General features: G+C 39.9%; 1 protein-coding gene across 1 annotated transcript in view; it reads left to right on the top strand.

Moving 5' to 3' along the window:
- Nucleotides 1–18,808, top strand: part of MEP1B (meprin A subunit beta) — a gene marked incomplete at both ends in the record, with an annotated part of 66,600 nt that overhangs the window by 18,066 nt on the left and 29,726 nt on the right. Inside the window, 5 exons of the mRNA XM_082667125.1 lie at nucleotides 391–606; nucleotides 2,612–3,055; nucleotides 4,561–4,740; nucleotides 5,503–5,629; nucleotides 6,254–6,458. Of these exons, the coding sequence (XP_082523251.1) occupies nucleotides 391–606; nucleotides 2,612–3,055; nucleotides 4,561–4,740; nucleotides 5,503–5,629; nucleotides 6,254–6,458 (1,172 nt within the window). The remainder of the gene's footprint in view (nucleotides 1–390; nucleotides 607–2,611; nucleotides 3,056–4,560; nucleotides 4,741–5,502; nucleotides 5,630–6,253; nucleotides 6,459–18,808) is intronic.

Genomic DNA, 18,808 nt, shown 5'->3' on the forward strand with positions numbered 1-18,808 from the left:
AAATTTACACAATGGTACATGTCAAACATATTTCAATTAAAAAATATTTTTTAAATGTAGATTTGAATAGTGGATAGTGGTTCTACATAGATCAGTAGGAGGGAGGAAGGGAAGGGGCAGGTGGAGAGAGAGAGAGAAAGAGGGAGAGAGAGAGGCTAAACCAAACAGGTAACACTTTTTCCCATTTTTGAAAACTAACATGTGTAGTAAGAAAAAAGTGATCTAATGTTGCTTTTCTTCATAGACTGCCTGCTCCAAGAACTGCATTTAAATGCTCAAAACAGTGCCCTGCATACAGTGGGAACTAGGTGGAAATAGAGTGCCCGCGAGACACGCATTCCTGTATCCGGTATCTGTTTTCTCAGTTCTGCATTTTGTCCTCTTTAACAGGTTCTGGTTTCTTCATGCATTTCAACAGGAGCTCTGTAAATGAGGGGGCCACAGCAATGCTGGGAAGTAGAATACTATACCCTAAACGAGGATTTCAGTGCTTGCAATTTTTTTTATATAACAGTGGAAGTGAATATGACCAACTGAACATCTATGTCAGGGAATATTCTGCAGCCAGTGTGAACAGGACTCTGACCCTTGTGGAAGAAATAAAAGGTACACTATCACCATTCTTATTCTTGGGTTCAGAGTGAGTCAGTCTTAACCCTTTACTTAATGCAAAACCACTTACAACAGGGTAGGGGCTATGGACTTAGTACTTTTTTTTTGGACTTAGTACTTTTCAATGTAGAACTTGATCCTACTTGTTTTATGCAGTGGTTGGGAAGCTAAAATGAGAGTCCTTTCTGTGCTACAGAATATGTGACACTTAAGAAACTGTAGATCAGTCTCTGGCGCTGGGGAAGCCGTTCTTGGCAACTAATAAAAATATAATGGAAACTAGCTTAGGCAAAATGTGAAGAGTTACTGGCTCAACATAACTATATTGTAGAATGGAGAAGAGAGGAGCTGACCTCAGGCAGGATGGGACCTGTCCCTGAACATGGTTGGGGACCTTTCCTGTTATCTCAGATGGGCTTTGTCTGTAAAACTGGTGCTTTGGCCGTTTCACTTCCCAGCTTACATTTTACCAAATGTACCATCAGACTAGAGAAGGGTCTCTTCCTCTAATTTCTAGCCTAGAAAAATAAATTCCAGCAAAGGATTCTAATTGTTATGACTTGAGTTAAATGCATCTTCTAGAGCAATTCTGAGTGGAGAGAGGGCAACACTGATTAGGCGGCCACCCTTCCTTCTAATCATGTGTCCGGGAGGTGGGTCACATTGACCACATATTAAAGCAGATGGTTCAGAAGGTCCGCTGAGGAAGGGAAGGGCTGTGGCCTGGCGGCTGTATTACTGTCTGCTCCACACAGTGACCTCTTGGTTTGAATGAATTGACTAAAACCTATTATAAAACTGATCCACATTATGTCATATGTCATGCCATTTTCCCCCTGTTTAACAGTGAAAAGCAATCTGAAACATAGATGTTTTCCTATATGTATATGTATATACATATACATATATACACACATTATACATGTACATTTTATGTATCTAATGCATATATAAAAGATTATAAATAAGATTATTACACACATGTTTGATTATACATATATAATCCCTTGCATTAGCAATCTGTGGGTGTTATTATTGACAGATAATAGCACAAAATGTACTTAAGAAACCTGCTTAGGAGTCCAGAATTTAAACTGAAAGTACTGGTAAAAATGAAGTGGAGGCTCTCATGAAAGGTTTTTGTTCAATCTGGGGTCCTTCCACGGAGAATAGCATTTTCTGTAATTTGGATCTTTCTAACTTACTTTCAAGCAACATGTTTCTCATTAAGTGCCAATATATTTAAGTTTGAAGGCATTGAGTTAACTACTAGTTTGACATGAATTCCTGAGCTATTCTCTACCTGGGAGGCTTCTGAAAACTTTTAAATGGACTGCTTCTTATTTGGGTATGTGACATCAGAAAATAAGACAAGATGTCATACAATGTGCTGCTAGCTAGGGGTAGGAGTAATAGTGGAGGGGACGTGTAGTCTGGGAAGAAAGGAGATGGTACCAAATATCAGATATGTAACATCGAGTCAGTTGCAAGATGTGGGCTTTCTAGGGTTTGGTGAATTCATACTTAATACTGCCAAAGAGTTGACTAAAAATTTTGCATGTGAAGGAAGTATTCCAATCAAAGTATAAATAGATTAAAGGAGGCTTCGGATGAGTATCACAGGAATCTGGGGTACAAGTGTAGAGTATTGGGCTTGCTTGTCTGTTTAACTAACTGAATGGGAGGTAACTTGTAAGTTGGGCATGGAGTTCTCATGAGTTAGATGCTATCGTTTGCTCACCTGTCTCTGGGAAAGGGTGCTCTATCTAAGAATCAGCTAGATAAGCATCCAGATATTCCAGAGAGCTGCGCCATCCCCACAGAAATGCCTTGAAGTAACTGGGCCTGAGCTGGAGGCGTAAGAAAGCCATACCTCATACCCGCAGGAAGCAGTAGGTCTAGAAAGACCCTTTGTCCATGAAGGCTAGAACTCTAATGTCGATTTGCACGTGATTCATAGTCCTTTGTCCTCTTTGGAATAATAATGTCTCTTTTGCAGATGTACCCATCGGGAGCTGGCAGCTTTACCACGTAACACTGAAAGTGACCAACAAATTTAGAGTGGTATTTGGAGGCGTCAGAGGCGCTGGTGCCTCACGGGGTGGCCTGTCTATTGATGACATCAATCTTTCAGAAACGCAGTGCCCTCATCATGTCTGGCATATAAGGAATTTCACACAGCTCATTGGCAGCCCCAGTGGATCTGTCTACAGTCCTTCATTTTATTCTTCTAAAGGCTATGCCTTTCAGATTCGCTTGAATCTAAGTAGTTTGCCTAATGTAGGAATGTATTTCCACTTGATCTCTGGAGCCAATGATGATCAATTAGAGTGGCCATGTCCTTGGCAACAAGTCACGATGACCATCTTGGATCAAAATCCTGACATTCGGCAGCGTATGTCCAACAAGCGGAGTATAACTACAGACCCATTTATGACCACCGGTTTGTGACTCATCTTTTTTATTGGTAATACACAATCACTGCTCTAGGAGGGATGGATGATTTGGGAAGGAGAGACTGCATAGCCAGGTAGCTAGGGAATTTTGAGCCCCAAATCTAAGGATCAGAAGATATTTAGGGGAAGGGCTTCAGCAGCTGTGGACAGAGTCTCCCAGGCAGGAGACTGTCAGAAATGTCAGCAAAGATGCCAACAAATTGAGAAGATATTAGCTATATTTTTGGAAACTGATGACAATACCTGAATTCCCAGGGTTGTACGAGGAGTGTTTTAGTTTTAGAATCCAACGCACCTGGATTCAATCCAAGGTTTGCTTCTCATTAGCTATGTAACCTCGAGCAGATAATCTCTTGAAACACCAGTGTCCTCAGAAGTAAAACTGGGACAGTAATAAAAACCCCACACATTTGTTAAAAATATCTCTACAGATCAAGTAGGGGAGTTTGTGGAAGGGCCTGGTATGGAGAGTCTCTCAGATGTTGAGTTCTCCTAACCCATGCTGTCCTGATCTTGCCTCTGAATTGTCAAAAACAGTTCAGCTTTTGTAATGGGGGTGGTTTTTGATCAGAACGAAGATGTCGAGTAGGTGCTCCGTAGTGTTGGGAAGGGTATGGGAATGGATTGCAACTTCTTATTAAAGAATTCTGGAGGACTTGCCAATGGTGACACCATCCCCCCTCTTTCTAGTCTGAAAGAGAAGCAGCACCCAGAAAGCAATGATCACATTTCTAATTGTAATAATCCTTTGCCCTCTGGGAACATAATAAAGTGAAAAATGGAATTGTGGCAAGGTGCATATTATTGCCAAATCTGAATTCTGTATATGAAAAGAAAGGACCTGAGTGACTTGGGGGAAAAAATATATATATATAATCTGATAGGAAAAAAATAGTATTCACAAAGAGGTGTGGGGATTTGATGTTCAGAATTTCTTTACCTTTTTCCAAAACATTTCTCCCTGAATGATATTGAAAATGGCTCAAGGTTGGGTGGGTCACCACCTTTTCCCAGAAGCAGTGCTTCTCACTGTCTTCTACTCCTGAAGGACTTTACTCTGTTCGGTGAATAATTCAGTTACTGAGGTGAATTGTTCAGTGCTAATATTAAAAACTCTCTCAGTAACACATTGATTTAACTCAGCTAAAAGGACTACCTGTAACTCAGAAGGCCACTAAAGAATGATTCTAATGGGCAACGGAGTTTCTACACTGCTCGTTCAGTAGAAGTGTGACACCCCCATGTAGGAAGCTTTTGATACCTCTCCACTCATATTCCAGAATGTGCCCCTCTCTGCCATGTCGTCTCATTTCTTTAGGACAGTCTAAATGAACAAACTCCAGTGACTTGGCAGGGCACACATTACAGGTCAATAGCATCACTGAATTATTTTGAGCTCTGTCCTAATTGTGCTTCACGTTGCCTGTGCTTTCCTACACCAAAAGCTATGAGGATGCTAAACACAACCCATTAACATAAATTGCTTTTTCAGGTAATGGAGACTATTTTTGGGACAGGCCTTCCAAAGTGGGAGTACAAGATTTTTTCCCTAATGGAACTCAGTTTCAAAGAGGTAGGGGCTATGGATACAGTGTCTTTATGACCCATGAGAGGCTGAAAAGCAGAGATTTTATGAAAGGAGATGCTGTTTATATCCTCCTGACAGTGGAAGGTATGTCAGTAAAAGTAGTTTTATCTATGCTGCTTTTTTTTTGTGGGCGTTGATTGTTTACTGTGTTTTTCTGGATTCCGTGTTTAGATATATTAGAGACGTGGGAGGGAATGGACATGAGTGAGATTTTTTTTAGTATGAATCATTAACAATATGAAAATAATTTAAATGAAAACAGGGACAGTTCCAGGATAAAGAACTTAATTAACACTGCCTGGAGCAATAGTGGAAAGCTTTAGTCCAGAACACTTCTTTAGAAATAAGCTGAAGTATAGCCATTATACCCTAGAACTTAACTCTAGGATTCCAGAAGTAAAAATATCCCAGAAACACATAAAATTAGAGTGGAAATGATCTGGCTTTATTGTATCTTTCAGATATGTATACATACATATATAGAGATGTGTGCACACACACATATATCTCGTCAGTAATAGCATTAATCTATTGTCTTCTAAAATTTCTCAGCCATGGCAGCCAATAATTACATTTCCCAGGAATACTGTTGGTTTCCATGCCAAGGCCCAGGCGAGCATGTGTTCAGTTGTAGTCCCGCAGTCTGGTTCAGCTTCCCTTTGTGTCTAGATTTCAGCCTGCCTGTTTATTTTTTCACTGCCTATAAATGTTACTGAATGGTGCTTCAAGAGTACCTGAATTTCTCACAAACCTGAAGCCTGAACATTTTATTTTGAAACTTAAAGATCAAATGCTTGTTAAACCCCAAACTGATTTCCCTCCATGCTCTCCTCTCACCCTCCTTAGACATATCCCACCTTAATACTACACAAAATGAGCCAATCCCGACCTTGGGCGTCAATGACCTTTGCACAAACTTTAAATGTGAGAATGATGGCGTTTGCATTCTCCATAATGGCAAAGCTGAGTGCAGGTAAGGATACAATCTACCCATTCTTTTGTTACATATTTTTTCATTCCCACAATGTAGGATTCATATGATATTTCATATGAATGAAATCAGTTGATTCTCATCTCAAAACCGTTCATAAGATATTTATCTTTTGCGCTCCATTTGGGACTTTGTGTTGCCAGCAGAACGACAGAATTATTTGTGCAAAGGTAGCACGTTATTCTAATTGCCTGAAACAGTCCTCATGAGTTACATATCTTATTAGGTCCTCACAATGGTCTGGTGTCGTTACTGTGACTGTCCTCGTTTCCTAGATGGAGATACCTAAATTCTAAGAAGAGCTTGGCCACGGTCATAGCTGGGATGTGGAGGGACTGGGACACCGAGAACTAAATTTTCTCCAGTTCCTATGCTACCTTCCTTTCCCAGCTGGGAGCTGCTGTGTTAAGTTCCAGATTAGGAGTAATTCCATTGTTCCTTTCCTTTGGCCCTGCCTGTGCTAGTCTAACCAACCCTTCTAGTCCAGAATGGGTGACAAATAGTTCCATCTGCCAATGACCTGAGTGTTGACTCACACCTTCGATGGTGAAGATTTTCAGATTAAAATATCAACTCATAACTCTGAGTCACGTTCCGAACATGTAGGTGTCCGTCAGGGGAAGACTGGTGGTACATGGGAGAAAGGTGTGAAAAGAGAGGCTCAACTCGAGACACCATTGTGATTGCCGTGTCTTCCACTGTTGCTGTGTTTGCTGTGATGCTGGTCATCACCCTTGTCAGTGTCTACTGTACCAGGAAAAAGTATCATCCAGAGACAAGTTCAAAGACAGCAAATATGACTCTGGAAAATGTAAGTTGACTCTCATATTTGGTTATTCAAAACCTATTGATGGAATTATATAAAGACAAATTAGGACTTTTTATATATCCTAAAAAAAAATAATTTCTCTACTCCCTCTGCTGGGGACAACAGCTTTGAGACTATGGGTTCTTGTTATGTTCACTATAAAGCAACGGGTCTTAAATTGGGATCCATGGAGGGTTTTACGGGGGATTTTATTATCCTTCTGGAACTGTACCCAGAATTTTGTGTGGTTGTGCAGTTTTCTGGGGTGGGAGTCTGTGACCCTCCTGAAAGGCAAACTGATTTTGCCTACACATTTCAACCTTCCTGGCTAAGGGGAGAGGTGACCTGTAAGTGTCATCATTCTAAAGGTTGAGCTCAGGCTTGTAGGAAGGGAGTGCTAGGCACATTTGGGGCTTTTGCATTAAAGAAGTTTCCAAATGATTCTGGCTTCATGTGTGGTAACTAACTGTAAGGCAAGATTTTCAAGGAGAAGTTTTAAAGTCTTGCCTCAGAAGGTCTCTAGAATGGCAATACACTCTTGAAATTACCCTGGGGACTATTTGAGATGGATATTTGCACACAGGACGTTCACTGTGCGTGCTCTTGGGAACACCAGTGATGGAGTGAGGGAAGGTGGACCAGGCAGAGGGCAAGGTTGGATTGTGCTGTGGTTGCAGCTGAGGCCTCAGCATCCTCTGCAGGGAGCTCTGGAGCTGGGGTGGCCCTTAGAGTACCCTGAATTGAGGCAAGGGGGCCAGGCCATTGTACTCCCCACATCAACAGCCATTGGATTGGGGCTGTCCCTGGGGAGGGAGCAGAAAATTAAGCAAGGCAGCACCCTTTGGGGTAGGGCATGTCCTGCAGGAAAGCTTTCATTTGGAAGGGCAGGACTAACAGAGAACCCCAGCACCCACTACATACCCCAGTCATAGAGAGCACAGTTTCATATGCAGATTCCTATTCTCACTCACAAAAGAGCACTTCTAATGGAATAAAATCTGAACATCATTGAAAAGTGAAACTTAAAAATTCTTCCAGTTCTATTTCATTCAAAACAGGGTCTCTGAAAATTACTAGCAAAACTGAAGACAAAACACGCCCAATTAACACATCTCTGAAACCGAAAATACTGCAATTACCTTAAGCGTGAGGATATTTTCTTTAAAAAAATGATTATTCAAGACATGCTGTATTTAATTAAATTAATTAATTAATTAATTTTTTTGCGGTACGCGGGCCTCTCACTGTTGTGGCCTCTCCCGTTGCGGAGCACAAGCTCCGGACGCGCAGGCTCAGCGGCCATGGCTCACGGGCCTAGCCGCTCCGCAGCATGTGGGATCTTCCCGGACTGGGACACGAACCCGTGTCCCCTGCATTGGCAGGCGGACTCTCAACCACTGCGCCACCAGGGAAGCCTGACATGCTGTATTTTAAATTTTCGATTTCTTTTAGTAGACAAACTTATTTGTTTAAAGACACTTGTTTGTTAAAGACAATACATTTGTGAAGTTATTCAAAAGATGAACAATGGTAATGAACAGAAAGCAAATAGTTTTATTCTCATACACTGCTGTCATGTTTCCTCAACCTCAGGAAGATGTTTAAAGCTGGTCATAGGCAGTGGATCAATTACTTCACAAGCTTATTAGAAAACTACTTAAAATATATATAGGTTTGGGCTTCCCTGGTGGCGCAGTGGTTGAGAGTCCGCCTGCCGATGCAGGGAACACGGGTTCGTGCCCCGGTCCGCGAGGATCCCACATGCCGCGGAGCGGCTGGGCCCGTGAGCCATGGCCGCTGAGCCTGCACGTCCGGAGCCTGTGCTCCACAGCGGGAGAGGCCACAGCAGTGAGAGGCCCGCGTACCGCAAAAAAAAAAAAAAAAAAAAAAAAAAAAAAATATATATATATATATATATATATATTTTGTTGTTGTTGTTGTTGTTGTTTGTTTTTTAAAACAGGTATTTCTAGCTTACTCTATGGCTCAAAATAAAAGGGACAGATCACTCAATGACCCAGTAGGTCAACCTGGTGGAAGCTGTGCCCACCAGCATGATCCTCTGGGCTAGTAGCGATGTACTCAGGGGCTGGAGTAGGAATGGTGGGGGAGTGGTTAGGGAGGAGAGGACCAGTTAGCTGGTGGATGGGACTGCCAGGATATTCCTCTGGAAACTGGTAGATGTAAGTGCTATTATAAAGGCCGATTTGTCGACCTAAAATTGGAATTAAAGAAAATGATAAAACAAAGAGAAGAGAAAGAAGGAAGTTAATTCAATCAAGGAAAGAACTATTAGAGTATCAGGGACATGGTAGGGCCATTAAGTGGAAACACACACACACAGCCACCATATTATAAAAACAGAACTGTTTTGCCTCTGGGTCATTTAAACATGCCCAAGAGCAAGGAGTCAACTTACATTTTCCTTAGTCTAGGCATTTCTACAGTAAATTTACTGATAGCAGAAACTCCAGCTCTAGTTTAAATCTTAAATCAGAATGACCTTTTTCCTGAGACTGAAGTGTGTGCTCACCCTGATGTTTTAGCGTCTGAATAAAGTGGGATAGGCCAGAGCATGTTCCTGGAGACGAGCCTGGGGTCCCTTTGCCAGTTGGGAGGGATGCCAGGAGACTGCTCATGGTACTTCATTTAAACATTAGACTGTTTCATTGGATTCATTTCAATGAGAGTTTTTAAATTTAGAAATTAAGTGATCGATTGTTCTTCCCTCTTTTAGCAACATGCACTTTGAAGATTAACTCAGCAATACAGCCAACAAATGAAATGAAAAATTCTTCATGATGGTTTCACCTACAATGTATTATAACCACTTCACCTGCTACAGACGGATCTTCTCTGTACATAGCTGGATATACTACAAATCATTATTTTGGTAAAGGTCTAATTGGTGAAATGTTGCTTGTGTTTTTGTTTTTAAAGGAGGGGAGTAAGAAAATAAAAAATAAAAATAGATAAAGGTGGAGAAGAAATTCAGGCTGTTCTGGAAGCATAATATTGTCTATAAGACGGAGAGCAAGAACTGGGGGTAGCTTTCTAAATGACTGCCTTCTCTTTGAGGGCCAAGTGTGTTGGCCTCACAGGTGATTCCCTAGAAACCCACTGGAAACACCCTATGGGAATGATCTTCCATGTGGAATCTCAGCATTTCCATGCTGTCCTGTCCCGATGTAGGGAGGGACAGAGGGCAGCTCCTTTCTCCCTGGGGACATGTGCCCCCCACAGCTCTAAAACTGGCCACTCTCTTGTTTCCTTTATTATTATTATTATTACTGACCATGTTTACAGCTTGTGGGATTTTAGTTTCCCGACCAGGAATCAAAACCAGGACCTCAGCAGTGAGAGCGCAGAGTCCTAACCACTGAACCACCAGGGAATTCCCTTTCTTGTTTTCTGACTTAAGCCCCACAGTATGTGAGTCTGGTTTAGAATCTGTTTGAACATACAACTACAATCAATAAGAACACTTTAAACTCCTAGAACAGTTCTCAGAGTTTTGGGTTTCAGGAGCCTTTATACTTTTAGAAATTATTGAGGGCCCCAAAGAGCTTTTGCATATGAATATTCCATTTATCAGTTCTTACCATACTAGACATTCAAATGAGGAAAATTGAAAACTATATCTTTGTTAATCCTTGAAAAATAACAAGCCCATACGTGTTAACATAAATTCTATTTTCTTGAAAAATAACTGTATTTTCCAAAATAAAAGAAAATTTAGCAAAACGAGTGTGTGTTGTGTTACATTTTTTGCAAATCTCTAATATCTGGCTTAATAGAAAACAGCTGAATTCTTACATAAGTGTCTGCATTCAGTCTGTTGCAATATATTATTTTTGTAGAAGAATATAAAGAAGATCTAAACTTACACAGATATGTAGTTGGAAAAAGGAGGCATATTTGAATAGCTTTCCAAGTCATTACGGATATTCGTTTTGAATATCCTTTGTTAAAAGTGGACAAATGGTAATTTCTTAAATGTTAGATACAATTGGAATCTGAAAACATATCAGTGAATTTTGGTACTCCATCCAGTAAATCTATTGGTCTATCTCATATTTTGAATGGATTTTCATCTATGCATGATTTTGTCATATCGTGCATTGATTATTTAGAAAATATTGGTTCACTGACTTATGTAGCTCTTACAACTTTTGGTACATTTCATCACACAGTATCAAAACATAACATTAATGTCACCACTCATCTCATTAAAAAAGTCTTTTAAGTCTTGGAAGTTAATGCTCATGGTGTCAGAAACAAATTTTCCAAAATGCTAATTTTTGCTTGAAAGCTTAAAGTTTATCATCGGCAATAAGTACTGTCCTCCTTGTATGACAGGTACATGACTTCATTGAACTTTTAAAATTCAAGTTTTATTTTGAGATCATTGTAGATTTACATGCAGTTGTTAGAAATAATACAGAGATCCCTGTGTACCCTTCACTTAGTTTCCCTCTACGGTGACAACTTGCAAAACTTTAGTGCAGTATCACAACCAGGATGTTGATATTGATACAAACTACAGAACAGTTTCATTACCACAAAAATCCATCAAATTGCCTTCATATAACCAAGTCCCTTTCTGTCTCGTTCCCACCTCCTGTTTAAACCATGGCAATCTGGGACTTCCCTGGCTGTCCAGTGGTTAAGACACCAGGCTTCCACTGCAGGGGGCACAGGTTGGATCCCTGGTTGGGGAACTAAGATCCTGCATGCCAAGCGAGTGGGGCGGGGGGGAAAAACAAAAAACCCTTGGCAATCATTAATCTGTTCTCTATTTTTATAGTTTTGTCATTTAAAAATGTTATATTAACGGAACCATGCAGTATAGAAATTTTCGGGATTGATTTTTTTTTTTTAACTCGGCATAATTCTCTGTAATTCATCCAGGTTGTTGTGTGTACAATAATTTGTTCCTTTCTGACAGCTGAATAGAATTTCATGCCATGGATGCACCACAGTTTGTTTAATCATCCACTTGTTGCAGGACATTTGGGTTGTTTCCAGATTTTGGTTATTGCAAATAAAGCTGCTCTAAATATTCATGTACTGGTTTTCATATAGATATAACTCTGCATTTTTCTGGGATACATGCCCAGGAGAGCATTGCTGGGTCATATGGTAGTTGCATGTTTAGTTTTTTAAGAAACTGCTACTGATTTGCATTGTGCCTATACCATTTTACATTCCCACCAGCAGTGGTGATGCAGTTTCTCTGATCCTTACCAGCTTGGGTGTTATCACTTTTTTTTTCCTGATAGATTCCATTATTTAGAGTAGTTTTAGAGTCACAGCAAAACTGAGCAGAACTTAGAGAGATATCCCCTATACCCCTTGTGCCCACATACACACAAGCTTCTCCCACCATCAATATCCCCACCAGATAAATTTGTTATAATTGATGAATCTACATTGATACGTTATTACCACTGAAAGTCCATAGTTTACATTAGGATTCACTCTTGGTGTTCTACATTCTGTGGGTTTTGACAGGTGAATAATGACATGTATCCACTACAACAGTGTCCTGTAGAATAGTTTCACTGCCCTAAAAAATCCTCTGTGCTCTGCCTATTCACCCCTCTCCCTACCCACCCCTCCCCACAACCACTAATCTCTGTACTGTCTCCATGGTTTTGCCTTTTCCAGAACATCATTTAGTTGGAATCATATAGTAAGTCACCTTTTCAGATTGGCTTCTTTCACTTGTCACTATTTTTTTTTTTTTTTTTTTGGCCGCGCTGCATGGCTTGTGGGATCTTAGATTTTAGTTCCCTGACCAGGGATTGAACCCGGGCCTCAGCAGTGAAAGCACCGAGTCCTAACCACTGGACCGCCAGGCAAGTCCCTTGTCACTATTTTTTATTTTAGCCATTCTGATTAAGTGTGTAGTGATATCTCATTGTGGTTTTAGTCTGCACTTCCCTAGTGATGCATGATACTGAACATCTTTTCATGTACTTATTTGCCATCTCTATATCATCTTCCGTGGACTATCTCTTTACATCTTTTACTCATGCTCTAAATGGATTTTTTGCTCTTATACCATTGCGTTTTGAGACTTTTAAATATATTCTAAATCTGTCCCTTTGTTGAATGTACGGTTTGGAAACATATTTTGCCACTCTGCAGCGTGTCTTTTCATTCTCCTAAAAGGATATTTTGCAGAGCAAAAGCTTTTAATTTTGATAAAGTCCAATTTATCAGTTTTTCCTTTTAGTGGATTGTGTTTTTGGTATACCCAAGTCTCAGAACTCTTTGTCTAGCCCTAGATCCTGAATATTTTCTCCTGTTTAAAAAGATGTTTTATATATTTTTTGTTTTATATTTAACGCAGTGATACATTTTGAGTTAATTTTTATAAAAGGTTTGAGGTTTAGGTTGAGTTAATTTTTTGGCTGTGGATGTTCGATTGCTCTAGGCATTGTTTGTTGAAAAGGCTACAGTTCCTCTATTGAATTGTATTACATTTTATATATATATATAATTATAAATAATTTATATATAATGTAACAATTTTTAACTTATAATTATATATCTAATGTAATACCTAGAGAGCCACTATAAAAGCTGTGCAAAGGGACACTAAAAATCATATATAACGTATTAAACTATATATAGGTTATATATTACATTATATATGTATATAAAATCATAGTCTTCATTCAATTTTGAAAAAATATCTGCCAGATAACTAAGTCTGAATGACCATTATTTATCCTTTAAGTGTTTTTTTAAAGTAAAAATGGTATTCTTTGAAAAAAGTTGCTAATTCATCTAACTCAAAAATCTTACAGGCGCTTTTCCTTAAGATAATCATTGTACTTCATCATGCGGCAGAAGTGCTTTATTAGTACGTTCCATTGGATCACGCAGAATATAAAAAAGATGTATGCTCAAGGTTTGAGATTTTGTACAGTTAATAACGGTTACTGCTTCATTAAGGATATTCTTAAGTAAAATTGGCTTTAAAATTATTTACTCATTTATTTATTTACTGCAAGTGTGTAACAGTGAAGATTACAATGACTATTAGTTCAGTTTGGCACCACTGCCTTGATTTGGGCTAAGATACCAGCAGTTCTATCCATCATTACTTTTTATTTTCCAATTTTTTTATTGTGTTAAAAATTTTTAAACTATAAAATTCACCATTTTAACCATTTTGAAGTGGCATTTAGTACATCACAATGTTATATAATCATCAGCACTATCCAGCGCTAGATTATTTTCATCACCCTAAAGAACATTCTGTATCCATTAAGCAGTTACTCCCCTTCCTCCTTGCCCCGCCTTGAAGCCCCTGGCAACCACTAATTTGCTTTCTGTCTTTATGGATTCGCCTATTCTGGACATTTTGTGTAACTAGAATCACATAATATGTAACATTTTATGTCTGGCTTCTTTCATTTAGCATAAGATTTTCAAGGTTCATCTACATTGTATCATACATCAGTACATCATTCCTTTTCACAGATGAATAATATTCCATTGTATGAATATACCACTAATCAAAGGAAGTTGTAGGAAGTCACTTTAGCGACAAAAGAGAAATTGTTGCCCACACGCTCTTGGTTAAGAGTGTACACTCTGAAGCCAGACTGCTTAGATTCAAATCTCACAACACGGGGCTTCCCTGGTGATGCAGTGGTTAGGAAGCCGCCTGCCAATGCAGGGGACACAGGTTCGAGCCCTGGTCGGGGAAGGATCGCACATGCCGCGGAGCAACTAAGGTTGTGTGCCACAACTACTGAGCCTGCGCTCTAGAGCCTGAGAGCCACAACTACTGAGCCCGTGCACCTAGAGCCCGTGCTCTGCAACAAGAGAAGCCACCACGATGAGAAGCCCACGCACCGCAATGAAGAATAGCCCCCGCTCGCTGCAACTAGAGAAAGCCGGCGCGCAGCAACGAAGACCCAATGCAGCCAAAAATAAATAAATTAATTTTAAAAAAAGCTATAAAAAGAAAAAAATCTCACTACACATTTGCTGTGTGACCTGGGACAGTTATTTAATCTTTCTATGCCTTAATTTCCTCATCTCTATCCTGAGTAGTAATATTATTTAGCTCATAATGTTGTTGCGAGGATAAACTACATAATATATGTAAAGTGCTTAGAACAGCGCCTGGCACATCACAACCACTATGTAGGTAAGAACTACTATTGTTAGAAGAGGAAATACAAAGGGATGATGAAAGGGAGGGTAAGAAAACAGGAGGGAGAATCTTGGATGATAATGGATTATTCTCAGTGATTTTTTTTTTTTAGTTAAAAGCAGTTTTTTAAAATAATTGTATATGTGCCTCTCCTCACAACACATGTTCATGGCAGTTTACGATTAAAACCCTGGATAAGAGAATTCGGTCCCTCAAAAGTTGATATCATCATTGTTTTTTTTCTATGCAGTGCCATGACCATTTGTGCTGCAAATGTTATTTGTCTCCCATTGTTTGGTTCTTGGATGATTAACACTACCAAGTTATGGACAAGCTGTTACTATTCCATAATCAGGAATTCCCTACTTGAGAATGAGATAAATTTTTGAGAAGTTTGTATTTTCAATTCTAGGAGCAATAGATGAAAACCTCTCCGATTTCTTATATATGAATATAGTCATATTACTCATATGTAGTATATGAAGATATCATGAGGACAAGGGAGTGAGTAGGTATGTATACACTTTAGCAAAATGCCATTTATTAATATCATGTAGCCATATTGGGTCCAAATTTGAGTTACCTGTTAGACTCAGGCTTTAAGCTTTTTAATAGTATATGGATTTTTATTTTTACAGTGGTTTCCAAAGGTTATAACTGGAGCATATAACAGTTTACATAAATGTTTCCTCTTTTTCAATTATACAAAAACTCCCATCCCACACCCAGTTTTCTTTAAAGTAAGAGGGGAAATGGAGCCATCTCAGTCTGCTGTGATCCAGTACCTGCCATGATTCTCACACCAGGATATTTTTCTTTAACTTTTTCCATCATCCCTGTATCCTGTGATTATTTAAGATACATGGTCTGAGGTATTAAATAACTAACCACTTCTCCAGTGGGGGGAGTATAAGATTTTTCATCATTGTTTCAAGGCAGGGAGTAGGGGGACTTCCCTGGCAGTCCAGTGGTTAAGACTCCATGCTTCCACTGCAGGGGGCACAGGTTTGATCCCTGGTGGAGGAACTAAGATCCCACATGCCACCAGGCGCAGCCAAAAAAAAAAAAAAGCAGAGAGTAGGTCCCTTTAATGGAATGTTACAATCCTATAAAATGAGGGAATTGGATTTGATCATCTAAAGACCTTTTCCCGTGGAAGCATCATTTTGTGGTTCCATGCCCACCATTCAGCACGGTTGTCAAGTCAGACTTGTGAAGCCTTTGACTGCAAGTTTGTGATGCCATTTGTTTCTACCAGTTTTGACTGGCAAGGGGTGATGGGTATTTCTGGAAATCAGCTAAAGTGGCACTGCCCTATGGTTAGAGCATAATCACAGTTTTCAATTCTTGTGGGCCACTAGCTTTAAAATTATGAGATCCTTAAAGAATTTTAAATTTAAGATGTTTCACATTATTTTAATTTTGCACAGAGAGAGAGAGACAGACTTTTTTTTTTTTCTTCAGCTATGCAGCACGGCATGTGGGATCTTAGTTTCCCGACCAGGGATGGAACCCACGCCCCCTGCCTTGAAGCACGGAGTCTGAACCGCTGGACCACCAGGGAAGTGCCGAGAGATTCTTTATTACGACATTTAATACTGTGCTATTTCAAATTAAGAATTTCACATTTTGCATAGAATTTAATTACACCTTATTCCATGGGCAAAATCATGCCCATGTTGTTAAACACTCACATTTGCTCTTTCATTCACTCTTTTTTTTTTTTTCATTCACTCTTTTGGGCCTTTTTGTACCTGGGGATTTTGATGAGTTAATCAGTTCTTTTAAATAACGTGGGAGAGAGTGAACATCATTTAATCTTGGGGCTCAAAATGACATTAAAATCCCTCTATTTCTTTGGACACCGCTGCTTAGGGCCTGGAAAGAATGGTTCCAATCAGATTATCTTTATTTATTAAAATTTTTTTTTTTAGTCTTTAAAGCCCACATATCTGTATATAAATATTTATTTTGTTTTTTTCTACTGTCCTATTATTTGTTTTAGAACATTCCTATTAAATGTTTCCACCCAACACACACTTACATACACACACATATACACGTGTCAAGCTTGTGCTCATTGAAACTTCGTTCCCATCAGGGTTCTAGAGCCCTCTGCGTCACATACCAGTTAGAAACTGAGATCTTTAAAAGTAAGACTCCAGCCTTGACCCCTGAAAGGCTATATTGAGGACAAGAAATTTCTGTCAAAATTATAAACTTATATCAAATGTTCTCCTTTGGCATGATGAGCTTGTGGCATTGCTTTCTTCTAGGAAATCTCTCTTTCTTAAAAAAATTATTAAAAATTAAAAAAAAATTATTTAAATAAAAGTTTATTGAGTTTATCTTTAATATCATATTTAAATAAGAACATGGACTGCAGAAGGTACAAACAAGTATACTTCAGCGTCTAGAATTTTACCATAAATCCAAAGTTCACCACTGAAGTCATGTCTGACTGCTAAAGCCATTAGACTAGAAGCCTTCTAGAACATTGACTCTAGTGCTCAGATGTAGTTTACATCAGAGACAAAGTGCTTGCCATCGTTAGAGTTACCGATTATAGGAAATTTTCATCAGAGCTCTCAGATGGCTGGGAAACGCTGTTATGGAAACAATCACTGGCCAGTTAAACGCCCATTTCAAACCAACCTAGCAGGTGGAAACAGGCCCCTGGAGGTGGACAGTTCATAAATCTCTTTTGGGATTTTGGAGATTAGCAAGATCAGAAGAAGAAGAGAACTAACCTTCTTCTTGGTCAGGAGAAGGGAACTAATATTTTCCGAGGGCCCCGTACTCAATTCTAGACTTTGTGAGGCATTTTATATATTTAATTCTCACAACAGTCCTTTGTGGTATTATCCTTATTTGGCAGGTGAAAAATACTGTGTTTAGAATTAGGTCAATCTGGCCTTCAATCTGTGCTTTTTCCAACTCTGCTATGTACGTGTGGTGCCGTAGGCAGGGTGTGCCACCTGTTGGACAACAGAAATTCAACGGAGTAAGTTTAAAGCTCAGATTGGCTTTATTAAACGATTCATGAATTGGACAGCATCCTATCTGGCAAATTGAAAGGAATTCCACCAAGCTGTAGAAAAGGGAAGGGTTTTAAAGGTGAAAGGGCCAGAAGAAGAAATTTATTAGCAAAGAATGCATTGTTTTAGGCAAGGTCACCTTCCTAAAGGGAACGGAAGGGGCAGATGACCTCACCAATGCTAACCAGGTGATTCCAGGTTGACTGGTTAAAGGTTACCTTTCTGCCGGGGTGGGGCGGGCAGGGGAGCGGAGGGGTTGAAACTGCAATTAAGTTAGGTATTAAGTCTTGGTTTGCTGATGCAAGGTTAGCACAAGTGACTCTATTTGGGGCCTGCTGTCTCTTTTTTTTTGCGGTATGCGGGCCTCTCACTGTTGTGGCCTCTCCCATTGCGGAGCACAGGCTCTGGACGCGCAGGCTCAGCGGCCATGGCTCACGGGCCCAGCCGCTCCGCGGCATGTGGGATCCTCCCGGACCGGGGCACGAACCCGTGTCCCCTGCATCGGCAGGCAGACTCTCAACCACTGCGCCACCAGGGAAGCCCCTGCTGTCTCTTTTTTAACACACTCCACTGAGGAGCCAGCCATACCTCAGGAGTGGGAGATGATACATCTGATCTGCCCTTTAAGTACTACCTATACAGAACATACGTTAACTAAGGAGAAAATTATCAAGCAAAGCCAAACTAAACCAAACCTCTACTTGTGGAACAAACAGAAAAGAAATTGTTCTGGTAAGTATGTGTGATAATGTGATTTCTAGTAAGAAATATATATTTGGTCTTCCTGTTCCTGCTGTAGTGCTCCTAAAAATCTTGGAATTTCCTAAGCGATGAGAACTGTAAAGGTGTCTTATGTTAGTGAGGTGACTTTCGGAACTCACCTAAGGATGGGGTCTAGTTGCCAGGGGAACTGACCAAGATTAAAGGGTTGGAAATTTCATCCCACCCCCTGATTTCCAGGGAAAGGTGGGACTGGAGGTGGAATCAATCACCAATGGCCAATGACTTAATCAGTTGTGCCTGTATAATGAAGCTTCCATTGAACCCCAAAAGGCTGTGGTTTGGACAACTGGGTTGGTGAACACATGGCAGGATGGGGAGAGTGGGCTGCTTAGGGAGCATGGAAGCTCCACTCC

Source organism: Grampus griseus, assembly GCF_964374135.1.
Source record: "Grampus griseus genome assembly, chromosome: 12".
In the NCBI taxonomy this organism is placed as follows: Eukaryota; Metazoa; Chordata; class Mammalia; order Artiodactyla; family Delphinidae; genus Grampus; species Grampus griseus.